The sequence below is a fragment of the Chiloscyllium punctatum genome, chromosome 25 (genome assembly GCF_047496795.1).
Source record: "Chiloscyllium punctatum isolate Juve2018m chromosome 25, sChiPun1.3, whole genome shotgun sequence".
Taxonomy (NCBI): Eukaryota; Metazoa; Chordata; class Chondrichthyes; order Orectolobiformes; family Hemiscylliidae; genus Chiloscyllium; species Chiloscyllium punctatum.
Window position 1 is genome coordinate 15,702,565 of NC_092763.1, and position 27,271 is coordinate 15,729,835.

Below are 27,271 nucleotides of genomic sequence, written 5' to 3' on the forward strand. Positions count from 1 at the left end.
CTATTTCCAGAGTTGGATGATGGTGAGGGTGTTGATCAGAAAGGCAATGGGCTCTACACACTGAAGGTATTTCCACTTTCATGTCCCCATCCCACCATATTTGGAATCAAACCCTAAGCTGAGGTATCAATGGTGGTGACATCAATACAAGAAAATTATGTTGGTCAATGGGAATCATCAGGTGAAATTGAAGGAAGGCTTTGACAAAGAATGAATCAGTGACTGACTTTGGTGAGAAGTACACTGACAGTTGGTAGTGACATCAGCAGTCATTGGCTATTCTTCAGCCTTCGGAAAACCTCAGTGGTCCACAGAGGCCTGTGCTGAGAGTTGTGGAAAAATCAAATTTTAGAAAAACTGAACAGCATTGGGTTTGCTTGCCAAAAAGCAGAAGCGTCAAGTTTGAATGTTTCTGAATGCAGTGGGGTCCTTTGTAAATGCCAGGGGATTACTGAGATCTCTGCAGATTTTGAAGCTATCCTAACAGCATTTGGTGCATACATGAACCTGCTGCTCCAAATAGCAATGCCAGTTGTTGTGAATGTGATGCATGAAAAGACAGGCTCATTTATGACTGAATTGTGATTGGAGTGCAAATGGAAATGCTGTCACATATTCTGCAGAGAAAAGACACAACACTCAAGCAAATAGATCAGTTTGCAGACTGAACTGAGGACTCAAAAATGGGCCAATATCCATGGAGAGGCCAAGACTTTGAATGAGTCTGTTAGATGGGTAAAACCAATGTCTGACTCACTCAAAATTTCGCCAACCGTAGTAAAACTGGAACCATTCTAGAGCCAGAAAGTAGCATCAAAGACGAGAGTGCTGAGTAGGGAGCACAGGAGTGTTTCTACTTCAGATAAACAAACTCTTCAAAGAATTCTACAAATTGAAACACGTAAGTAAGAGAAGAACTCAAGAAAACGACTTTTAAAACCAGAAAGTTCAAGTAATTGGAAATGAAGAAACACAGAAGAATACAAATTTCTTTGATGGAATGACGAATCAAGAACAAAGATTTTGGTCAGTTAATTCATATGCTAAAGCACTAAAAAGAAAGTTTAAACTTAACATTGGTACAGGTGGTATCGTCTTGGTTGACCATTTGAAATGGGTCAAAGCACTATTACAGCCATCTAGAATTATATTTCAAGGTCCAGGAGACACAAAATTCTCACATAAAAACGTCCAAACATTTAACCACATAGGGCTGTCTAAATTTTTTCCAATCAACAGACATCTTTGCCCAGCAGAATCGCACATATACAACTCAGATACTCACATCAAGAGGCCAACACAAGGTCCTTTTCCTCGACTTCCTCACAATCTTTGAACCCATGTCCAATGAAAAATATCTGACATCTGTACCTAGAACCCGGCTCCATCTCCAAGTGCATTCAGACCCTGGGAGCACCCATCACATTATGAAATTGTGTCAGAGCCTAAGCAATAGTCCCAGTGCTTCCAGATGTCTAGGCTGCCTGCAGTGTGGTAATGTCAATATCCTTCAATTATTTTCCTGTTCATTTAAAGCCCTTTGGCTAACTGTGAACATTACCTCAGGAAATTGGCTGAGCCACTGACTCTCATGAGTGAATTTTTAAAAAGTCATTCTTGGGATGAGGGCATTGTTGCAAAGATTGGCACTAATTGGCCATCTTATTTGCCCCGAGAATACTTCCTTGGATGCAGTTTGGTAAATTAAGCATTTGGTAGCCTACATTAAAGATGTCAACTGCCTTGGCATATGCATAGACCAGACTGGATAAGGACAGCAAGTTTTCTTTCCAAAGGACATTAGTGAATTATTATAACAATCTGACAACTTCACAGGCACTTTTAATGAAACTAATTACTTTTAAGAAACTGAAACAACTAACAGCACTTTATGTATTCAGAACAGCTATCCAGTGTTTCACCTATGGAACATCATCATTGTTGTATCACTTGCCTTAAATATTTCAAAGTTCTTCAATTTTAAATGGTCAGGTATCTTGAAGTCATTCACTGTGTCTTTTCTTCTCTTGCCGATATAAGGCACATCAACTGTCACCACAAGAGCCTTGTACCCCAGGCTCTTGATCCTTTGCACCAGCCTCTCAGTAACATCACGCCTTTTGAAAACATAGAGCTGAAACCAGCAGCAACCTGAGGAGACTGCGACAATATCCTCCAGGGAGCACGTTGCATATGTACCAGCAATATAACATGTCTTCATGGCATCGGCAGCTGTAAGGAACAGTTCCATTTTAACTTCAACATTGGCAGAAATGGCGAGGGTCTGATTTTAACTCATAGCTGTGGCACAGGCTAGATGTTAAAATAGTAGACTGGGCCCCAATGTTGGAGAATGATCAGAGAATCCTATGCCTGCTAGGACCTGTGCACTTGTCTCCTGCAACTTCAAATTGGATGTGCACTTGCCTTAAAATTGGACTCAGTCAGATTGGTGTGAGAAAAGAATTGCCAAGTCTCCTGGTTCAATTTAAAGACCAAACCTCCTCCCTTCTGCCCACACCATGCCCTCTCCTTACATGATTCCATCCCTGGCTGGGAACATATCAAATTGACACCAAAGTCAGAATAGTGGACCATCCCTATTCTGCTTGATTGGAGCAGGCCTGAGGAGGCCGTATGGTTTAGGCCTACTCATACTTCAGATGTTCTATTGACACCAACTGTAACAAGCAACGCATTATATTTTCCGGGAATTGCAAAGGGAAATATCAAGAGACTGAACACTATAGTTTCATCAGCAACTGAAGGTTGTTGTGTTGCACATTATCTCACATGCAGTAGATGCCCATATTTTGTTATAGCATCGAACAGACCAGCAAAAAAAGACACAGGTCATTATTGTTTTCAGCATAGGACAGGAGCAAGCACTTTAATTTATGTAGTGGCCTTTTATATCTGAACAAATCCAAAAGTGCTTTCGAACCAATTGGACACCTCTTGGAAAATTGTACTGGCAGTCCTTTTACTGCAATAATAGGGGGCATAGCCTGAAAGCTGTCCTGCAATCCAGGGAAAAGCTGAACTGTGAATATTGTGTTCCTTTTCTTTCTACTGAAACTATGAATAAAGCCCAGCCGCGAAAATGCTGATAATAAGAATAAGAATTCCGTCCCCGCATGTATTATCTCCAATCTTTAGCAGGCATGTTTCTGGTTGCCTTGGGCTTCATATGTGCATGACTCCATTATAAATAGTCTTTGGTATCCTAGCTGCCTAACCCAGAGCAAATCTGTTATGGAAACCCAGCAGAGGTAAGAATCAAACCTTTGGATATGATCTCAGGACTGCTCAGTGGGTGAAGGGTTAGACACCCTTAGGGGTATCAGATGCCCTTGCAGGGAGGGGTCAGGTGCCTTTGAAGGGTGGAAATAAATAGGAAGGTGTATAACAGTAGATTGAACTATTGGAAATGTCAAAACTGTAATAGAATGGTCCATGCATTCAAAGAACTTCAAATGCAAATGTTTGTTTTCATCAGGCAATTATTTGAAAGATTTTCAATGTGTTTTTTAATCAATAAGATTTTTTTAAAACAATAACATCATTGCCCATGTTTGATACTAGATATGCAGGCCAAAGGTTGGGAGGGCGGGGGGTGGGGGGGGGGCAGGGGTTTGGGGAGTGTGGAGGGCTTAGGTTGGTATAAGCTAGCAATAAATTGTCATTGGAGGCTACTCAGACGAAGGGCGATGGGCACAGGATCACATGTTCGTGGGGTATATGAGAACTTGGAGGGTGGTTGTGCAGAGGAGCCTGGGGTGGTATGAGGGTAAGAGGAGCCATGAGGGTAGTAAGGGGCACAGGGTAGAATGGAAGGTATAAGACATTGAGAGATAGTATGGATATGGGAGTGGGTTGTGAGGGTGAGAGCTGGAGGACGCTGTAAGTGTAATTCTTTATTTACTTCAAACTGCAGTACAGTCCCAGTGCCACCTTGTATTCAAGGCTGTATCCAGAGCCTCCACTCTCGCTTAGAGGTCACTTGGCTCACCTCCCAAGGAACCTTGCAGATTCAATCAGCTGGTGCACTTTCATCCCCACACTGAATTGGACACGTGGCACAAGAGAATGTTACGACTTTGCACTCCAGACCCAGCAATGAAAAGTATTGCCCCAATACAGAAAGGACTGCTACTTTATCAAGTCACCTCTGATAACCAAAAAAGAAACACCGTTGATGTAGTGGCTCAGTGGTTAGCACTGCTGCTTCAGAGTGCCAGAGACTCAATTTTGATTCTAGCATCGGGTGACTGTCTGTGGGTGCTCCAGTTTCCTCCCAAAGTCTAAAGATGTGCTAGTTAGGAGGATTGGCTGTGTGAAATTGCCTATAGTATCCATGGATGTGCAGGCTAAGTGGGAAATGCAGGATTACAGGGATACAGTTGGTCTGGGTGGGCTGCTCTTCAGAGTGGTGGTATGAACTCAATGGGCTGAATGGCCTGCTTCTACACTAGGCATTCTAAGCTAAATTCTGTCTTCTCCAATAAGATTCCAGGGTTTTTAGCTCAAGATTTCAGTGTGATATTTGATTTTTGTCTATTCTGAAATAAAAATCAAAAATATCTTTATTTTTCCCTGAAATACAGCTCATGGACTTTGTATCAAATGACAGGAAATTTCTTTAGCAATCAGACTCAAGTTTTTTTTTCAAGGTTAAAATGTGTTGTCAATTGATGTGAAAAATTGTTTCATGGAAAATACAGTATTCTGGATTTGCATTATGTATTATGAAGCTAGAGCACACCAACTTCAAAGGAATGGTATTATAAACATGTGAATCAGGTTAGACATTAAAAACCAAAATAGATCCAGTAACATAAGGCTATTTGATCAGATGGTTTTAAAGTAGTGTGCCTAAGGTGTGCTTTGATGACAGGAAACTGGACAAATCTATGAAACAGAAACAAAAAGAAATGGTTGGAAATAGGTAAACATTTATGCAAAACCACTGGAATTAAGAACATGGAAAGATGACCACCCATTTTAGTTAGGTTGGAATGCCCTTTACCTCTGATTGTTTTTACATGTTCACCTCTTCGCAAGTTCAGGTATTTTCTATGGTTTCGATATCAGGGATCAGATTTCTGCTTTGCACATTAAGACAGATATTCAGTGATAGAGCCAAAGATGTAAATTTGTCAATTCGTCAGACATGCTTGTAGACTGCTGAAGACTGAGTGTAACAATGCTTTGGGATTGCTAAAAAGTCACTTCACACAAAATCCAGAAATATGACAGTGCTAGCTTTGGTTCAGTGATACACTTCTGCTTCTGAGTCAGACGTGAGTTCAACTCTTACTTAAGAGGCACAAAATGTAAATTAATATTGCAGTGCAGTACTGAAAGAGTGCAGCACTGTCAAATGAGACGTTCTGTCAGGAGGTAAGAGCAGATGAGCTATTTCTAAAGTCCCAGTCAATTATTATTCATTTCAATGAACACCAGAGATAGATTATCTGGTCATTATGACTCGTTATAGGAGTTTGCAATGTGCAAATTGGCTGCACTACATAAATTACAATAGTAACTACATTTCAGGAGTACTGTATTTAAATAGCTTGAAAATGTCTTGATATGTCTCAGTGTTGGGAAGCCCTCTCATCAAGTTTGAAATCTGAAGTGGAAAGTATGCAAGTACCAGAGAGGGAACATAATTACCATATGATACAACTTGCAAACACTTACCTTTGGCAATACAGATTTCCCCATCAGGCCAGGCCATACTGGGAATGCCAGTTGGAGCAATCCCTACAGGAAAGCTAATCCCAGTGCCCTGAATAGTGGTTCTCATATCTATTGCTGAAACATCTCTTAGGACTCGAGGGCGTAGTTGTATCCTGCGCAAAAAAACACATGAAAGAAACCCAAAAGATACCATGGATCTAATATGAATGAAAATAAGAGAAGAATCACTTGATAATTTTAAAGAAATTAACAAAGATAATTGTCAGAAATTCAATTCAGTATGGCACAGCAGATGATTATGACTGAGTACAGAACATATAGAGTCAGAGAGCAGGTAAAAGTGGACAGTAAACCAGTTGTGAGGTTTGCCATGAGGGAAACCTGATGATGCTGTCTCCATGCGTGCACTATCCTTCTCCTGCTGGGTGTAGAGCTCTTAAATTTAGAAGGCATCATCAAAGAAGCTTTCGCTATGTGCTGCTGTCCACCTTGAAGTCATGACAGGCAACATGCAGCAATGATTGGAGGGGATGGATGCTAAGAGTGGTAACTAAAGGTCTGATCACATTTTCTAGTTGGTCCTTTGGATCATCCATCTTGAAACCAAGAGGAGTAAAATGAAAGAAAGGCTCACTCTCCTCTTAGCTGCCTGTCGGATATTCAGTTTCAAGGGGAGCTTCTGCACCATTAGTTCCCTGCAGACAAATTCCCTCTCTAACAGTGAGGCACTTGGTGAAATTTTGCAACGTACAACAATGTTCAGTTGCAAAATGAAGTAATGGTAGGTTTCTCTTCAGTATCCTCGGCCCATATTTAAGCCACATCCAGCAAGAATAAAAATCAACTCGTGGTCTTAATCTCATTGTTGTTCCTCGGACATTTCAATTATAAATTAGTTGCATTGTTTCCTACATTACAGCAGTGGCTATAATTAAAAATGTAACTTATTAGCCATAAAGTGCTGCACCAGGTTCTTAGGTCTTAAAATGCTCTGCCCAGTCATTTACACAGGTTCAAGGCAAGGGGAAAGGTTGGGGGAGAAGTGTGGGGAAACTTTTTCACACAGTGGGTGATGGGTGCCTGGAATACAATGCCACTAGAGGTGGTGGAAGCAGACATGTTAGCAACCTTTAAGGCATACCTTGATTGACACATGAAAGGGAGGCAAACAGAGGGATAGAAACTGCACCTGGTCAGTAAATAGTGGGTCTAAATAAGGACGAGGAATCACCACAGGCTTGGTGGACTGAAGAGTCTGTTTCTTGCTGTATTGAATTCTATTGTGTTATATTGCTGACCTCTCCATCACTCACAGTCTTACTGAAGGCCCCTGAATAAAGAACACTGTCACGTCCACCTGACAACACACCTATCCACAAATGCTCCCATTTACTCAGGATTCCAGAGAAGAAAGAAAGACTTATAGAGTACCTTTCATGATCACTGAATGTTTCAAAGTGTTCTCACAGCTAATAAAGTGTTTTTGAAGTATGGTCAATGCCACAATGCATCAAATGTGACTATCGATTTGTGAATAGCAATGCTGAGTTTTTGTCATGTTGCTGGAGGGTTACACATTGACCACAACATTGGGATAACTCAGCTGCCCTTCTTGACAGTAGGACAAAATCTCTTATGTTCATTCTGAAAGGGCAGACATGGCCCCAGATTAACATCTCATAAACCAGGTAGCATTTGAGTTAGTGCAGCACTGGAATGTCAGCCTGGATAGTCGTTCTCAAGACCTGGAGTGGAACATGAACATACAACCAAAAACAGAAATGCTGGAGGAATCTGGCTTCAGTATTTTCAACTTATTTTCACCTACTTATCATCCCCGTTATCAGCTTTTCATTCTCCCTGCCTTCCTATTATCCATCTCTTTATCTGTCTTTGTCTCTCTCTCTCTTTCTCTGGACTTCATCTCCAACTATCCACTCACTCCCACTGCCACCACCCTCCCCACCATCTCTGCCCATCTTCAGCATATATACCACCATTTCCTAGCTACTATTAGTCTGAAGATGGACTCAACATGTTGACTCTTTTTCCTCTCCACAGATGTTGCCAGACCTGCTGAGTTTCTCCACCAATTTCTGCTTTTGTTTCAGATTTCTGGCATTCGTAGTTCTATGTTTTATTGTAAGAATGGATAATTGCTAGCTCAGAGGCAAGAGATCAAAAATTGAAGTCGGGGTGACACAAAGCTTTCTTTCTATTTATTGGTGGCTACAGAGATTTTATTAGTAGACTTTTAAATTCAGTCCCCTCCGTTTATAACCACATAGTTCACTTTATTTGCTCATTTATGTGACAGATGATAAAACACACAGAAGGGAGGCAGATAACAATTTGCCTTCACAGGACTATTGCCCTGAATTTTGACCTAACATATTGGGAGAGTACTGGATAATATTTAAAGGAAAAAAGGAAGCCAAACAAACTCAAGGAATTATTAGAAATCTACCAATGGATGAGGAACAATGACCTGAAGTTACTGAAGAAAGTGTGTTTGAAGAAGGATTCTATGAAAATGCCTGTGTTACCTATCCTGTACAAATAACATTGTAACTTGATATTTCTTTATTAGTGCCATTATTATATTTAGTCCTAAATTGATACCTATATGAATGGTAAATGAATTTGATTTGATTTATTGTAGTCACAAGTACCTAAGTACAGTGAAAAGCTTTGTTTTGCGAGCAGTACAGGCAGGTCAAAGTAACCAAGGACATACAGATCATAGGGTGCTTAGACAGTGTGAGGCATATAGATTACACCGCACAGGAGGTGTGTGAAGCAAGATCAACATTATTTGAAGTTAGAGAGTCCATTTCTCAGTTTAATAACAACAGGAAGGAAGTTGTTGATGCGTGTGTTCCGTATCTTCTGCCTGATGGAGGAGGTTGTAGAATGGCATTACCGAAATGTGGGAGGGGTCTTTGATGATGTTGGCAGCCTTTCCGTGGCGATGAGAAGTTGGCTTCAGTGATGGTCTGGACTGTGCACACAACCTTCTGGAGTTTCTTATGGTCCTGGGCAGCGCAGTTACTCTACCAGGCCGTTATTGACCTGGATAGTATGCTTTCTGTGGTGCTTCTGTAGAAGCTGGTGAGGGTCGTTATGAACATTCCAAATTTCGTAAGCCGCCTGAGGAAGGAAAGGTTTTGTTGTGCTGTTTTGACCGTCGCATCTACGTGGGACGCCAGGACAGGTTGTTGTTTATTGTCACTCCTCGAAACTTGACCATCTCAACTCTCTCCATTGATGTAGATGGGAGTGCGTTCTCCTCCTATCTTTCTGAAGTTAATAATCAGTTCTTTTGTTTTGATGACACTGAGAGACAGGTTGTTATTATTGCACCTGGTTACCAAGCCCTCTGTCTCCTTTCCGTATTGTGACTTGTCATTGTTAGATATCTGTCCTGTCACCATGTTGTCATCAGCAAACTTGTAAATGGTGTTCATTCAGAGTTTGGCTACACAGTTGTGGCTGTACACGGAGTACAGTAGGGGGCTGAGAATGCATCGTTGGGGGAGGGGAGGCTCCAGTGTTGAGGGTTATTGTGGAGGAGGTGCAGTTGTCCATCTTCACTGATTGTAGTCTATGGGTCAGCAAACTGAGGATCCAGTTGTACAGGGTGGAGCTGAGACCTAGGTCACGGAGGTTTAGATCAGTCTGGAGGGGATAATAGTGTTGAAGGTGGAGTTGTAGTTGATGAGCAGGAGTTTGACATAGGTGTCCTTGTTGTCCTGATGTTCCAGGGATGAGTGCAGGGCGAGGGAAATGGTATCCACTGTGGAATTGTTACATCAGTGGGCCAATTTTAGGGATCGAAGCAGGCTGGGAGACTGGAGTTGATGTGGGCCAGGACCAGCCTCTCGAAGCACTTCATTACAATGGAGGTCAGAGCCACTAAGTGGTAGTAATTAAGGCATGTTGCAAGTGCTTTCTTAGGTACAGGGATGATGGTGGCCTTCTTGAAGCAGTTGGGGACTTCACCTGGTAGGAAGGTGTGGTTGAAGATGTCAGTGAATATCTCCGCCAGCTGGTCTGCACAGGATGTAAGTGCACGGCTGGGGAGAGTGTCCAGGCCTGTCACTTTCTTGTGTTGATTCTCAGGAAGACCGAACTGCATTGGTGATGGAGGGGACCAGTGTGCCTGGGGCTGTTGGAACAAGTGACACCACACCACTGGCATTCTGCTTGAACCGAGCATAGAAAACACTGAACACATCATGGAGGGATGTGTCTTTATCTGCTATCTTGCTCTGCTTCATTTTGTATCCCATTTTGTTGTTTAGGCCTTGCCAAAGATGGCGAGTGTCCATGTGGTTGATTTGGGCCTCTAAATTGGTCTGGTACTGCCTCTTAGCACCCCTGATGGCTTTGCAGAGGTCATATGCGAAATTTCTATATAGGCCTGAGCCAAACAATTTGAATGCTGCATGTGTGATCTTCAGTAGGTAGTGGATTTCCAGGTTCATCCAAGGTTTCTGGTTGGGAAACACCCACAATGACTTATTTGGCTCACAGTCCTCCACACATTTACTAAAGAAGTCCGTGGCAGTGGTGATCTACTTGTCTAAGGTTTCTGCTGAGTACTTGAATATGGTCCAGTCCACTGATTCTAAGCAGTCCCAGAGATGCTCTTCCGCTGCCTGGGACCAGCACTGTATTACTTTCTGTGAAGGATCCTCCTGTTTCAGCTTCTGCTTGTTAGCTGGGAGGAGGAACACGGCATTGCGATCTGATTTTCCAAAGTGTGAATGGAGGATGGAGCAGTAGGCGTCTTTGATGGTTGTGTAGCAGTAGTCCAGGGTGTATAACGTTAATTGCCTGATCTCATAGAATCCTTACAGCATGGAAGCTTGACATTCGGCCCATCAAGTCCACTCCTCCAAAGCACATCCCATCCAGACCCACCTCATCCCTGTAACCCGGCATTTACCATGGTTAACCCACCTAGTCTGCACATTCCTGGACACTATGATACAGACAGTCGCCCGAGGCTGAAATTGAACCCAGGTCCCTGCAGCTGTGAAGTAGCAGAGCTAACCACTGAACCACTGTGCCACCCTTAGGCAGTTTAGGCAGTTCTTTAAAGGCTGGTTATATTCATGTTTAACTCAGTGTTTGTGGGTGGATTTTGATAGTTGACCAGTGCTGGAAAACAGGATGAAAATATTTAGGTGGTTTGACTGACACAGACTCAATAGGCCAAAGGCCCTTTTTCTGTGCAGTTGACCTCTATGACTGTACGAGTTAAGTCTCACTCTAAGTGCCAGTAAAATATAATAACGTAATGACATCAGCAGAAAGCTATTGGTTGTTTCTTTTTGAATTATAAATAGAACTTAAAGTCCAAGGTCGGGTGTTGAATGAGAGTGGGAGTGGGCAGACAACAGCAATGTGGTCTCTCCCATGTACAGCTGTACTCCAGTCCCCAGATGGCAGGCGAATGAGGTTTGTTACTTGTCTGGATTTGGCTGTGACAGTCTGGAGATCATTTATCTGCAAGTTTCAGAAACGTAAACCAGACCCACACAAAAGCCAGTCCTTTAGTAAGTCACATGTCTTCCATTTACTGCTCTGTAGCATGATGAGGAACCATGAATTATTAAGGTTTATGACTGTTTTTTTTTGTTTTAATTGCAAAGCAAATGTCAGAACTGAAATCACAACACTCTTCTTAAGCACCATGTTCAAGGCCATATCTATTTTGCCTGAATTGGACTAGCTAATAGCTAATCTCAGTCAGGTAGCTTTAAATGCAACTTTAGTAGAATTCTGTTGTGAGTCTGCCCATAGAATACCTGGATAATTTTCACCAAACCACCATGCAAATGACAGACTTGATAGGCTTTTTCTAGCTGACCCTGAACCATTCATAGCTGCATCTGACAAATGGTTTAAAAAGAAGTTAAGCCATCTGAGGACAATGATACATCCTTAATTATATGTAGAATACAAAGCAGAAAGCTGCTTATTATATCATCTTGTGGAACAATCCACTTCTCATTAACTTTCCAAACATTAATTTCCTCATTTGTGTACATGCACATAGCAGCTGCAGAAAATCACCAAAAGTTCCCATAATACAGGACACTTAATCCTGCAGGTTATTCGATAATTAAACTCTAACCTTCTCAGTGAGATTGTCTCAAATTCCCTAATGTGCTTATTACATAGCAGTTAAAAAAGAACATTTCATATTTGAGTCTGAAAATTAAGTCAACAGGGATTAAAAGCTGTGAGCAGTCTAAGGTTAAATGTTCCCCAGAGCAATGTGCAATTCAATGGAAAACCTTCATTAGACAAGAGCAGTACATATCGCGCGCCCCCTCATGTAATGTTCAACGCTGTGTGTAAGAGATATAGTGTGAAATTTGCCTTCTTTCCACTCTAATAGAAAAAACATCTGATCAAGAGTCACTTAACAAAAGTATTAATTTTGAATTTCAGCTATTATCAGAATGGAAGAGGGTGAATTGCTAGACTAAAATCAGGTTTGTTGGTTTGTTACAAAAACCATAAATTACAAGGCTATAGCAATCTTGATGGGGAGTTGCATACTGACATGTCATTTGGATCAGGAGTATTTACAGACTTTTGCTGGTAGGTTTTGCTAAAAGTTGTTGCTTTTGTAACAACTAAACAAGCAGCCATGTGCCTGTTGGTGTCAATGTGGAGAGTGGTTCCTCGAATCATTTTCCCAGAGCTGAAATATCTAAAATGAGGGAACATGCATTTAAGATGAGAGAGGAAAAGTTCAAAAGAGATGTCAGGGGCAGGTTTTTTACACAGAGAGTGGTAGGAGTCTGGAACGCACTGCCGGGGTGGTAGTGCATATAGGTACAATAGGGGCATCCATGAGATTTTTAGATAAGCATGGGAATATGCAAAGATCAGAGGGATATGGACAGAGAGCAGGCAGAAGGGATTAGTTTGGTGTCATGTTCGACACAACATTCTGTGCTGAAGGGTCTGTTCCTGTGCTGTACATTTCTATGTTCTATGTTCTAATCAGGAGTAGTCATTTATCTCCTTAGTTTCACTAAGATTTTCAATAGAATGTTGTGTGTTAATGTTGTAGTTTGTGACCTGACATTAGGGGACAGTAGTAGAAGCTAGTTTGCAGTTTGTAAGTTTGTGCCAGTGTAATGCCACCTAGTGTTTCCAGCATGTCACTTTAGAATGGCAAATCTAGCTGCAGATCATTCTGCTGTAACGTGACTGTTGTGTTCCTCTGTGACTTCGTGCTATAGAAAATCATACTATGGAAAACTGCTATAGAAAATCACACTGTAGAAGATCACTAACAGAAAATGTACACATTATCCAAACAACGGCCAGAATTTGTGATTCGCATTATGGTTAACTCATGCTGACAAAACACACATTATAGCAGAACGCCCTGTACTGGGGTCACTGATTTATGGATGTCTAACTTATGAGCACTTGTGAACAGACTCAGGAACAGGCCATGAAGACTGCCTGTACTCATTATTGGTCTAATACACAGGGTTGCATCATCACCACACCCCTGTACTGCAGTGAGAGCTAGATTGCATTGTATCAGCAATATACAGGGATGGAGAAATTCTGTTTGAAATGTCTTTGCCACCTCCTCCTTATTTAAATAAAGGACTGTCGAGCAACCGTATTGAATTCAGGCAAAAATCCCTCGGCCCTACCTACTCATTCGCTCTTGACATGTCACCATTTTAACGGCACCTGCACCAGCACTAACAGCTGTGCCAACACTTTCATCTCACTCAATCCCTCCTTTGCTCTCATCCAAGGAGGAAGTAGTCCACAATAGGGCAGAAAGAGACAAGACAGGTGGTAGGCTGCCTATCATTTGGCTCTTGACCCCCTTCAAGGAGAGGATCCTGACCCCGACAATAAGTAGGGGGCTAATCTCTATGTCCAATCCTCTGGACTGCTATCAAAGGTTGTCCTTGACCTACTGTGCTGGGACCCCTCGCACCCACCAAGTAAAGGCTATCTCTCTAGATGTGACTGAGAACAACCATGTTAAGTCCCTGAATTTGCATTAGCACTAAGCAGCAAAGCAAGATAGAAGTGACATGGTGGCTCTGGGGGGAAAGCGCACAAAGTCAAGGCAAAGCAGGAACACTGTGAGTATCCAAGCAGGCCTAAAGTGACCTGAGTACTAAGAAGCAAGTGAGCAGCCATGAGGTGCAGCCTAGTCCGATCTGTGAGCTGGGTTCATGTCTCTCTGCATAAATGCTGGGTCTTTGCAACAGCATTTGAATAGTAGTTAATGGTGTGCCCTAAATTGCAACTTTAACATGCAGATACATACTGTGAGTGGGTTAGGATGCGTCCTGTTGGCAACCTTCGGATGTCAAAGTCCTTGGACTTGTTGGTGCTCATGGATTATAGCCTGAGATGCTGGTATCTAGTGCCCAGCCAGAAATCTTTACTAGTAAGTGCCAGGCAACTTCTCAATCCTCCATGTTACGACTTCTTGGTATCTAGCTTGTTTTAGTGGATAAGAGGATACATATTATTGAAGCCAGATCCGCACTTCAATAGGTTGTCAACAATCAAGAATTCCCTTTAATATTGTCTCTGTCTAGCAATAATCTTGTCTTAACATGTAAAATTGTGTTGGGATATAAAAACTAGTTTCACCCGACATTGAGATAGGCCTTTTTTGATGTCAGATGCTACTTTCCTAGATTCCCGCTATGGCCCATCTAACTGAATGGCAGCATCTAAATTCCTACACTGTACCAGTATGGTTAACAGCTAAGTCTCTACAAACATGATGGAAAAAGAAGCCAAATTCTCAGGAACAAAAGCTTCCTGTGCAAAGTGGTACCAGATAGTGCTGATTAAACAGGCATGTGATGAGAAGGGGTACTCGACCTTCTTGGTTATGGAGGCTACGATATCAAAGACAGAGGAGAGGACAATGAAACAGATGCATACCATCCCTTGGATGGATAATCCCAGAGTCATGAGTGTCCTGGGTAGGAGAAGTGATTGAACATTTTGGAAGACTAAGAAAAATAAATAGAAGTAAAAGTATTGAAGACATCTGGGGGTGATAACCTAAGAACAACCATCACAGAATTAGGACTCTGAGCTTGGAGCTCAGAGGACAGACCCAATTGAGCGACTTCAGCTGACCAACTATCGTTCACCAGTGTGGGTAAAACTTAAGTCTCAGTAGTGAGTCTAAGACAGCTTTATGTTATAACTTGATGCAATTTTACACTGCATTGTTACACTGGTTGAGTGATAAATAAAGAAGTAGATTGCAGTAACAGTGCTGTAATTATTGTGTTCATTGGCATTGGTCCAGGGAGAACCATGACATTCTGGCCCCTGTCAGATTCCACCCCATGTCTTAATGACGAGGCAGAGTGCTGCCAGAGAAGTAAAGAAAACAAACCACATCTTGGATCCCACAACCTTATTCAGTCCCATTTGCCCGGGATCTGTGAGTCAAGTACCAGTCACATGAACACCCGTTGTAGATACCGATGAAAAGGAGTAGACTTTATCCTCAAATTGAGGAACAGTCACCATCGACAACTTCAGACATCCCACAAACAGAGCATTCCATTCTGCATTTCTTAACTAGCTAATGGAGTGAACAATTTGTTACCACAAAAGGAAGTCAGGGAGTCCAGCAAAACAAAGGTTAAAGATGTGTTGGTCCAATCAGATATCCATCCCATGGCTGGTATCAAAGAAGATAATCATGATTGACAGAGGCAGTCCTCACAGCTCTGGGATATTACTGCAGGAATTCCTTTGAGCAGATCCTCAAAGGAATGTTTTTCATGCATAATGTTACTTTCAACCAGATATCAGAAAGATGTTGTGAAACTTGAAAGGGTTCAGAAAAGATTTACAATGATTTTGCCAGGGTTGGAGGATTTGAGCTATAGGGAGAGGTTGAACAGGCTGGGTTTTTTTTTCCCTGGAGCGTCGGGAGGCTGAGGGGTGACCTTATAGAGGTTTACAAAATTATGGGGGGCATGGATAGGGTAAATAGACAAAGTCTTTTCCCTCGGGTCGGGGAGTCCAGAACTAGAGGTTTAGGGTGAGAGGGAAAAGATATAAAAGAGACCTATGGGGCAACTTTTTCTCTCAGAGGATGGTACGTGTATGGAATGAGCTGCCAGAGGATGTGGTGGAGGCTGGTACAATTGCAACATTTAAAAGACATCTGGATGGGTATATGAATAGGAAGCGTTCGGAGGGATATGGGCCAAGTGTTGGCAAGTAGGACTAGATTGGGTTGGAATATCTGGTCAGCATGGACAAGTTGGACTGAAGGGACTGTTTCCGTGCTGTACATCTCTATGACTCCATGACTCAAGCCAGCAGTGTGATGGATACTTAATGGATGTGTGAATGCAGCTTTATATCTCTAGAACAGGATTGACTATACCTTTCACAGACAGGGAGGGCCCCATTATTCTCACACTGGGCCAGTGAGCACATTCCAATAAAGATGAAAAGGTATTGCCACAATCTAAATAATTGAAAAAAATAATTGCAAAGCAACATGTTGGTAATTTAAATAAGTAACCAATAAAATTGCCATTTAGAAATGTCAAGCAACAAAGCTGCTTTTTGGAATGGCAACTAATTGTAAAATTATAAAAAGCTGCTTTTTACAAAACTCTCATTCCCCCTCCTCTACCATGACCCAAAGAGACCCAACTTTCATTCCCACCAAGTAGAAGACGGACTCTCATTCTAACCCCAGAAGCCCGATCCTTATCCCGCCCTCACTCAACTCCTCCGCACCTCAACTCTTCTTCCAACTCCACCAAATATGCCAGCCTGACTTTACTGCCCCTCTTTCCAGTCAACCTCTGCTGAAATCCTTTGCCGTTTCCAACCTGAGGGCTCAGTTTGCACCTCGGTTGAGGGAAACCACTTGTGTTGCACTTCTCACTGCTTCAATCACTGACTATGTCTCTTCCACTAATAATGGGCTGCCTTCTGGGCAGGTTGCTCACGAAGATTACGTTATGCATCACTGGGATACTGTACTCCAACTGAAGCTCCGCTGTTCCCAGAGTCATCACAGAAGTTCATGGTTTTGCAAAACTACACAAAATCCCCTAGTTTTTTTTTTGTTTTTTTGATATACGTTGACAGAAAGCACAGACCAGATTTGTACATACTTACGAATCAGTTTGTAAATAGATTCTCACTACAGAAAAACCATTGTGCACTATTGACATATAACCCTACTTATTAAAACCCGAACCTCCTTACAAAACTCCCCTATACTCACATACAGTCAGACACTAATGAAATGGGTGTTATGGACAGTGGAAAAGACTGAGAAGATAGTTCGATGGTCCCTGTCCACAGGGTTCACTGAGATGATCCTTTTAGTTTGTGAGGACTTGCTCTTCCTTGATCTTCCTTCTGCAGGTACTTTCACTTGTTTGTATGAGGTGACTTTTTTGCATTTAGAATGGCCCTGACTTATAGTTAAAAGCCACAACTCACAGCAACCAATGGAGGCAATAATTTGGTTTTCTTCAGGCTTGAAGTAATTTTTTTACCACAAAGGAAAATACAGCCCCTTCCTTTTCAAAGGGTCAATAGCTTCTGACCAAACATTCAGTTATCTGAGAACCAATCACATAGCTGTTGGCAGGCAGATGGCCTTTGTCATTGACAATTGGTTACCATTCCAAAGACCAGTCAGATAATTATTGCCATCTGAATCTCACTTTGTACATACCCCAGGCTGTAGTTGGTCTGTAGTAACGTCCCCCACTGCTGGAACAGACTGTAAACAGCTCCTTGAAGGAGTGTCAAATAACTTGCTTTAAAATAGTGCAGCAATCCTTTCCACAGCCTTGGTTTTCAAAACAGTTCTCCCATTTCAGTCCATCATCAAAAATACAGAAAAATGAAAAGACACGTTTGGCATTATCTCAGACAAGGCCTCAATCAATGATGTCAATCAGCGGGAATCCCTTTCCTCGTGTAACGATTGTGTTAAACTCTCTTTGGGATATATTACAGCAAACATTTTAAACGTGCATTGTCCATTGTCCATCCTTTATCATCAAGAATAATGACAGGGGCCATTTATGGGAATAACAGTGCATCAAATTAGCCCAAGTCAGACACCCAACTTGGACATGTATTGCTATCCTTTCTCTCTGTTGTGTCAAAATCCTAGAATGTGCTCTGGTGTGGGACTGACATTAACAAAAGAGCTGTAATGGTTCAAGACCAAGGTCCACTATCATTATCTCCAGGCAATGAGGGGATGACCAATAAACATGGTCCTACTTTGTCAAACAAACAAAACGTAAATCTCACTGCACATTCAGAATTACCAATGCATAAAAGGTAGCAGCAATAAGAAAGGAAGCAGTCTTGTTCTGGATCAAGGCCGAGTGGAAATATAAATGTGGAAATTCCTGTGCAATGTTATTCCATAAATAGTTAACACACTTGTATCAAATTCCTCTCTCAGCAATTTAATGATGCTGATCACCCATTTAACAAAAACTCCCAAGGCAGGTGGTGAAGGCTACAATTCCAAGTTCTCATGGTATTTTAAACAGTTCAACTCTACTCATGCAGAGTCTGACATCAGATAGCTTGAATTATAGTCAGACCTACATCCCAGATGTATGTTATTATAAGCATTGTGCATAAATCCAGCCTCCTTATGCCAGGATCTTTCTAGGTTACTGCATTGAATGAAATTTGATATTTAAACTGAATGGCGTTATTACTTAGTCACATTATAAATTTTCTGGCCTAGCAGTTAAAATATTAACTCCAATCTCTGACTGAATACAAGCCTTCCGATGCCCACCCTCCCATGTTTCTTTCATTATTATATAATATTTTCTCAAGATGTTCCCAATGTCAAACTTCATATGCTCTTTTCACTCTACTCCGTGTTTAATTCTTCCTGATCCATTTTCTTCATTCCTTGAAACCACAAGCCACTTAATGCCCCTATTTTATTTTTGTGAGTTATCTAAAATATGAATTCATGTAACTGGTCTGACTTTGCTTCTTTCTTTATTCTGTATTTGTGTAATGATCACTTGTGAAAAAGGACACAACACCAGGTTATAGTCCAACAGGTTTAATTGGAAGCACACTAGCTTTTGGAGCGACGCTCCTTCATCAGGTGGAGGGCTCGATCGTAACACAGAATTTATAGCAAAAATTTACAGTGTGATGTAACTGAAATTATGCCTTGAAAAATTGATTGTCTGTTAAGCCTTTCATCTGTTAGAAAACCGTGATAGTTTCACTTCTTTTATGTGTAAATCACAAAACCTTTTTTTTAAAGTTGCATTCTCGGATTAGGGCTGAAGAAGGGCTTATGCCCGAAACATCGATTCTCCTGTTCCTTGGATGCTGCCTGACCTGCTGCGCTTTTCCAGCAACACATTTTTCAGTAATGATCACTTGTGGCTGGATACCTATATTTAATGGTAGTGAATGCTCCACAGACCTCAGATACATTAAAGATATTTCACAAATCCAAAACCTTGAAATTAAACCAGCAAAAATGATTATTTGAGAGGAGACACAACCCTATTCAACGAATGAGTTAGCACTACCACTAAAAGCATTGGAAAGCAACATTGGATGTTCTCCATCATAGAAAGAAAAGCATAACATTCTCACTATTCTGGCACTGTACATTACATTGAAAAGGGAGGAGTGGATACAACTCCACCCCCCCTTTTTGTTCAGGTTGTGGAGGAAGGGTGTAAAATTATAAAGTAAACCGATCAATAATAATAGAAACCCCATTAAAAAAATAGAGAAACGCAAGGAAAGTTAACGTATTCCAATCTAATTAAAGGCATTTGTGATGGAGTTTAGATGGGAACATAGCTGGAAGTCAGCAGGATTCCTGAGGGGGTGGAAAAGAGCAATCACACCATGGCTTATCATGAGGTAATGTGGCATATGGGCCTTGTCTGATTATGTGGCAAGACCAGTCTTTTTACTGCAGTCACTGGTAATGCTATGGCTTGTCTGGTGCCTACAGACGCCTCCCTTGGCATTATTCTCTGCTCAAGAATCCAACTTCTTGAACTTCATTGAAAACTGATGAAGGCTTAATTACACTATCTAGAGACAGATAAGCATTAAACTTGTTCTATTCCAGGTTAACTCCAGAATAATATGCTGGCTAGCTGATTTTTTTTTGGTGCAAGTTTAAATTGAATTATTTTTCTGAAATATTCCTTGTCTTAAGAGCATCTTATAATAAGTATTCAGGGCTGGCACAGTGGCTCAGTGGTTAGCACTGCTGCCTTACAGCACCAGGGACCCAGGTTTGATTACAGTCTCAGGTGACTGTCCGTGTGGAGTTTGCACATTCTCCCTGTGTCTGCGTGGGTTTCCTCTGGGTGCTCCAGTTTCCTAACATAGTTCAAAGATGTGTAGGTTAGGTGAATTGGCCATGCTAAATTGCCCGTGGTGTTCAGGGATGTAGAGGTTAAGTGTATGAGTAGTAGCAGAATGGGTCTGGGTGGGATACTCTTTGGAGGTTCAGTGTGGAATTGTTTGGCCTGTTTCCACACTGCAGGGATTCTATGATGATTACATTTATGGTGCACTCCAATTCCCTTGTTATTCAAGACATTTTTTTTAAAATCCAAGCGATATTGCTTGTACCAACACAGACTCAGAAAGTAGGTAAATTAATCCAATTTGCTAATTTAATGAATGCAGAAGCAATAGACTTAAAGGAGTAACAGGGACAAGGAATTATGTACTGCTTATATTTCATGATGCCAGATTGGGCTGCTCTTGTCATGTGCTTCACTCAACCAAGATTTCAAAGTCAACAAGTTTGTTCTGTACAGAGGTTAAAATGACAAAATAGGGAATTGGCTGCTGGCCCACGCTCTGATCTGCAATTTTATAAACTTCTTCCATCCTTCTGTGGAACACAGCTTTGAAATTCCCACTGCAACACCAGCAACTTTCACTTGTCAGGTATCTGACAGCCTGTGCTGTCCTAATTACCAATGGTACATTTATTAGTTGCATTTATTAGCTTGCAGATTGTTAACTATCTTAACTATACCAGTAGTCTCCCCACTGTGTTGATTTGTGATCATTGCCTTGTTGTCTGCTTACTGGCTGTTTAATCCAACTGTCAGTTCCTGGGTCAGCCATAACCCAGCAGTGGTGGCAATACGGCCAAAGGAATTCTTTTTGTCTTGCAATGCTGGGGTGGGGGAGGTAGGAACAAGACACTTTGAAGAATTTTCTCCCTTATTGATCCACTAATGCAGCCTGCTGCAAAAGCCTCTGCATGTCCCCTCCAGCTTTCAGAGTTTGCCACCTCCCCTAATTGGATGGTAAACAGCATCCTTCTCACCTCCCCCATCCCGGGAAAATATTGTCCTAGTCACTGCTAGGAAAGCTGAAAGGTTTTGAAGAATAAACTTAGCCAATGGGAAACTAAGACAACTGTATTTTCTAAACTTTATTGTTCAGGTGAATAATGTTGAAATTCACATACTAGCATCTTAAATAGGAAAACATCCCAAATGGTCACTGGAACAGTCCAGGTTAATGATAATAGCTGTGCATGTTATTTCAGAATCTGGCCATTCGACTGACGATCCACCTAATAATTAAAAACTGGCAAAAATTTGTGTCAATCACAGTCTGATTTGATAAGTGATGTTGGAATTTTTTTCGAAGAGAGAATGATTCATGCATAACATAACTTTTGAAAGCCCTTTCTTGCCAGAGGAATTAGAAGTGTTAATTGGTGCTGTTTCCCTCTCTCGTGTGGAATTGTAATAATTTATCAATTTCATTTCCAATTTCCACCCTGCCCTCACCGTCACCTGGTCCATCTCTGACTTCTCCCTTCCTCTCTTTCCATTTCTGGGGATAGGATGCCCACTGATTTCCATTACAAAGTCACCGAATCCCACAGTTACCTGGACTATACATTCCCACACCTTGCTTCCAGCAAGGTCTCCCTTCCATTCTCCCAGTTTCGCTGTCTCTGCCACATCTATTCCGATGATGCCACCTGTGCAGCAGAGCCCCAGAAATGTCCACCTTTTTCCACAACCGAGGATTCCGTGCTACTGTAGTTGACAGGACCTTCAGCTGAGTCCAACCCATCTCCCATACTTCTGTTCTCAGTCCTTCACTTCCCTCCCACACCAGCGATATGGTCTCTTGGTCCTTCTTTCCACCCCACCTGCATTTGTGTCCAAAGAATCACAACCTACCATTTCCACCACTACTAGATATACATTCACCTCCCCTCCCTAGTCAACCTTCTACACGGGATAGTCCCTCTGGGACCCGATCCACTCCTTCTCCATTTCCAACACCTCCCCACACCCCCATGGCACCTTCCCAAGCAATCACAGAAGGTGTAACATATGCCCATTTACCTCCCTCCTCCTCACTATCCAAGGCTCTAGACACACCATGCAGGTGCAGCAACAATTCATCTGCACTTCATTTAATCAAGTCGACTGTACTTTCTGCTTGCAATACAGTCTCCTGTATTATGGGAAGATGAAATGCAGACTTGGTGACCACTTGATCCATAAAAATGAACCCAAGTTTCCAATTGCCTGCCCCTTCAATATACCACCACATTCCCACACCAACATTTGTGTGTCAAACCTGTTACAGTGTTCCAGTGAGGTTCAATGCAAGCTGGAAGAACAGCATCTCATCTTCTACCCAGGAACCTTACAGCCTTCAGGACTCAGTACTGAGTTTAACAATTTCAAAATGCAATCACTCTCCTCCACATCACTTATCCATCCCTATATCCCTAAATCCTGTTGTGTGCGAGTTGTTCCCTTCATAGATTAGAGTGGTGCTGGAAATGCACAGCAGGTCAGGCAGCATCCGAGGAACAGGAAAATCCACGTTTCGGGCAGGAGCCCTTCATCAGGAATGAGGCTGGAAGCCTTGGGCGTGGATAGATAAGTGGGAGGGGGGTGGTGCTGGGGAGAAGGCAGCTGAGAGTGCAATAGGTGGATGGAGGTGGGGTAAAGGTGATACGTCGGAGAGGAGGGTGGAGCGAATAGGTGGGAAGGAAGATTGACAGATGGGACAGGTCATGAGGATGGTGCTAAGCTGGAAGCTTGGAACTGAGGTAAGGTGGGAGGAGGGTAAATGAGGAAACTGGTGAAATCTACATTGATGCCCTGGGGTTGAAGTGTTCTGAGGCGGAAGATGAGGCATTCTTCCACCGGGCATTGGGTGGTGAGGGAGTGGCGGTGGAGGAGGCCCAGGACCTGCATGTCCTCGGCAGAGTGGGAGGGGGGCGTTGAAATGTTGGGCCACAGGGCGGTGGGGTTGATTGGTGTGGGTGTCCCGGAGATGTTCCCTAAAGCACTCTGCGAGCAGACGTCCAGTCTCCATAGTGTGGAGGAGACCACATCGGGAGCAATGGATGCAATAAATGACATTGTTGGATGTGCAAGTGAAACTTTGATGGATGTGGAAGGCTCCTTTGGGCCTTGGATGGAGGTGAGGGGGGAGGTGTGGACGCAGGTTTTGCAATTCCTGCGGTGGCAGGGGAAGGTGCCAGGATGGGAGGGTGGGTTGTTGGGGGAGCGTGGACCTGACCAGGTAGTCATGGAGGGAATTGTCTTTGCAGAAAGTGAATGGGGGTGGGGAGGGAAATATATCCCTCAACACCTTTACCCCTTCCTCCATCCACCTATTGTACTCCCAGCTACCTTCTCCCCAGCCCCACCCCCTTCCCAATTATGTCTCCACCCCTGAGGCTTCCAGCCTCATTCCTGATGACAGGCTCCTGCCTGAAACATTGATTTCCCTGCTCCTCGGAAGCTGCCTGACCTGCTGTGCTTTTTCAGCATCACTCTAATCTCCAGCATGTGCAGTCCTTACTTTCGCCTTGTTCCCTGCATAGTCGACCCATTTTCAACTACTCACACTTTGCATGAGAACCCTACTTAGTTTTCCTCTCTCTCTCTTGGATTATCATCAGATCTCTCTTTGTTTACCTGTCCCTTTATATTTTTCTCTCTCTGTCTTTCGCGCGCTCTGGCCTCCATCTTTATTTACTCTACTCACTCCCTCACCATCATCAGCATAATAATTACTATCCTTTCCAGTCTGATGAAGGGTCATTGGACTTGAGACATTTACTCTGTTTTTGTCTCTGCCGATGCTGCCAGACCTGGTGAGTTTCTCCAGCACTCTGTCTTTCTTCAAGTTAGGAGTGTTCAGTCATGCTGTTATTGTGTTTGTAGTTTAAAGATAATGTGGTACACTGCTTTAATAAAACATGGCACATATTCAGAGTGCAAAACATTACACAAACCTTTTAAAGGCTAGCAGGTTCCTGTCTCTTGATTCACAGTCATCTGCACCTCCAGCATAGAAATCCCACACTGCTGAAGGGAGGAAACGTTCAGCATAGGCCTCAAAGTCATCCAAGCAAATCATAGACATTACTGGGTGGGGTGAATCCTGAAGAATAAAATATAAAATCTTTAATTTGATGAAACAGTGTTAGAAACTTACAGCTGCAATTTCATCCCAAATTCATAAATATATTGTTTATAAGATAAGAACACACAATGCAAGGTGGAACACTGTTCTGTCAGTGTGTTGATTGGTCTCTGATAAGACCTATATGGTAGTTTAACTAATGGCCTAGGTTCATAGAATCTCTACAATGTGGACAGTGCCCCTCAGGCTCATTGAGCCTACACCAACCCTCCAAACAGTATCCCCATCCCACCAAATCCCAGCACCTCCCCCCCCCCACTCCATTTCCCATGGCTAGTCTACCTAGCTTGTACATCATGGGGCAATTTAGCATGACCAACCCACTTAACCTGCACATCTTTGCACTGTGGGAGGAAACTGGAGCACCCGGTAGAAACCCACGTAGACACGGGGAGAATGTGCAAACTCCACACAGTCTGCTGAGGCTGGAATCGAACCTTGGTCCCTGGCACCATCGGACGGCAGTGCTAACCACTGAGTCACCATTCCATGCCAAGTCCTGCTCCTGCCCATTAACTAAGCAATGATTCCTGCTGGATTCAAGTGGGAGTCAGGCCTCAGTATGGAATTCAGGGCAAGGAGTTAAAATCTCTCTAGGCCTTGGCTTTTTGCTCACCCAGGCTCCTCACATTGATGTTGTGATAAAATTGGGCCCAGTTAATATTCAAACAAAGCTAGAAAGTTGTATTCATATCCAGAATATAATTCAAAGTTTGACCATGTATCCCATCCACGTGTAGCTGCTTCATGGGGAAAATAAAGTTGAAATCCCATGGAAAAGTTAATGAGGTGTTAGATTTCCTTGGAGCTATTCTAAACGATATAATCTTATGAGTTGGACTCATACATCCAAGAAGAATTTAAATCAGGTCTTTTTTGATTATGAGTTTCCAGAACATCATCAGTCACGGTTGAAAGGATTTTTTTCTGGGTTACTGCCAATAATGAGAGCTTTAATGTTATCCAGCAAATCCGGGAGGTCTGGAGAGAGACTCAGAATAGACAGTTTAGGCCGAGTAGAACAACCTGAACATTTCTTTTACAGAGATTTTTGCAGGGTGGAGTGTTCATGTAATGCATTTATTCAGCAACAGCTCTTAAAACACTTGACACAACTTATTGACATCAGTCACAATAAGGCGTATTTTTTCAGTGGTATAGTTTGAAATGGTGCTCTAGAATACCATTTGAATCCATTTGCCTTTAACAAAGCCTCATTTCTGAGGGTCGGACTACGGACTGCCACTGGTTTAATCCACACCTATGCACATAGTACTGCAGTAATTAGTCATTCCCTTCTAAAGGGAATGGGTGGCACGGTGGCTCAGTGGTTAGCACTACTGTCTCACAGCGCCAGAGACCTGGGTTCAATTCCCACCTCAGGCAACTGTGTGGAGTTTGCACATTCTCCCCATGTCTGTGTGGGTTTCCTCCGGATGCTCCAGTTTCCTCCCACAGTCCAAAAAAAATGTGCAGGTTCGGTGAATTGGCCATGCTAAATTGCCCATGGTGGTAGGTGTAAGGGTTGCTCTTCAGATGGCCGATGTGGACTTGTTGGGCCAAAGGGCCTGTTTCCACACTATAAGTAATCTAATCTAATCTAAAGGCTGGCAAACCAGAAGAGTTTCCCAATTATCACTTGCCATCTTATTAGAAAGATTTACAGGCTGAAAATCAAACTATTTGACCTTATTACAATTTCAGTGGTCAATATGGCCTGCAGTAGGACTTGAACCAGGAATTTCTGGCCAGAAGTCGGAAAACTGTCACTATACCATAAGACCTCCTCACTAAGTATGTACAAACTAGAAATGTTTAGCTATGACATGTCTGAAAGAATAGAACTGACTCTATCAAATTACCCAAATATAGAAAATGCAAAGGACTGAATTTTCTCTTCTGTTGGGAAGCCCAAAATGAAGCAGGCAGGACTCCAATCTCTGCCTGGTTACTGCAAAGCATCGTTATTGTTGTGATAAGAGCAGTTTATGTATAGTTAAGTCCCACAAAGAATGATAAGAGATCAATTATCTTTTTTAAGAGATGTTGATCATAAAGTCATAAAATGCTACGGCTGAGAAAAAGGCAACTCGGTCCATCAGGTCTATATCAACCTATAATCCTGCTGTCCAGCATTTAGTCCATAGACCTGCAGGTTTTGCCACTTGAGCAGCATTCCTGATACTTTTTAAAGGAATCCAGGGTTGATGCCTTTCAGGCAGTGAGTTCCAGAGCCCTACCTTGTTGAATTTCCCTTTTTCAAATACTGTCATGCATGTTTTGATGCTCACCTGAAAATTAAGCTCAGGCCTCAATGTAATGTATCATCCAGTAGAAAAACAGAGCTGTGTCTGGACAAAATCAGACTGCTGTTAACAACCAGCAGAGAACATTTGATCAATTATTGATAATCTTTTCTGTGTACACTTACACACATTAACCTCCATCAGTTAGAAAGGAACACAGGCATCGTATTGCATTTCGATACTCTTTTGAATTTCAGTGGAATTTAAAACTGCTGGTGTAATTTCTGTTGTCCATTTTCAATTATGCTGATAACAGTGGACATATGAGGGGTACAATGGAATGAAATTGAAGGCAGACATCTTGATTAAAGCACTAGACTGCTAACCAGGTGTTTGGATTAGAATGTTGCCCTCAATTACAACCTACTGCATGACCCGAATATTCATTGTTAAGATTCCTTTGCATACAGCACATAAAATATTTTGAGGTTTGGATAAACTTAGGAGAAAGTGAGGACTGCAGATGCTGGCGATCAGAGTCAAAGAGTGTGGTGCTGGAAAAACACAGCCAGTCAGGCAGCATCCAAGGAGCAGGAGAATCGACGTTTCAAGCATAAGGTCTTCATCAAGAATGATTCCTGATGGAAAGCTTGTGCTTGAAATGTCAAATCTCCTGCTCCTTGGATGCTGCCTGACCGGCTGTGCTTTTCCAGCACCACACTCATTGGTTAAACTTAGTTTCCCTATGTGGTCCCTCAACCATACAATCATGGCAT

The 27,271-nt window shown here is 42.4% G+C and overlaps 1 protein-coding gene across 3 annotated transcripts in view; it reads right to left on the minus strand.

Annotated features, from left to right (window-relative positions):
- Positions 1–27,271, minus strand: part of LOC140495715 (2-Hydroxyacid oxidase 2-like) — a 44,556-nt gene that overhangs the window by 16,260 nt on the left and 1,025 nt on the right. For 2 of the 3 annotated variants that reach the window (XM_072594739.1, XM_072594737.1), the window contains exons 2-4: positions 24,059–24,207; positions 5,707–5,858; positions 1,955–2,232 (exon numbers count right to left, since the gene is read on the minus strand). In XM_072594739.1, coding sequence (XP_072450840.1) covers positions 1,955–2,232; positions 5,707–5,858; positions 24,059–24,189 — 561 coding nt within the window. In that variant the 5' untranslated portion in view covers positions 24,190–24,207. Of the gene's footprint in view, positions 1–1,954; positions 2,233–5,706; positions 5,859–24,058; positions 24,208–26,540; positions 26,621–27,271 lie in introns of those variants that run through there. The other variant, XM_072594740.1, reaches the window with a different exon arrangement.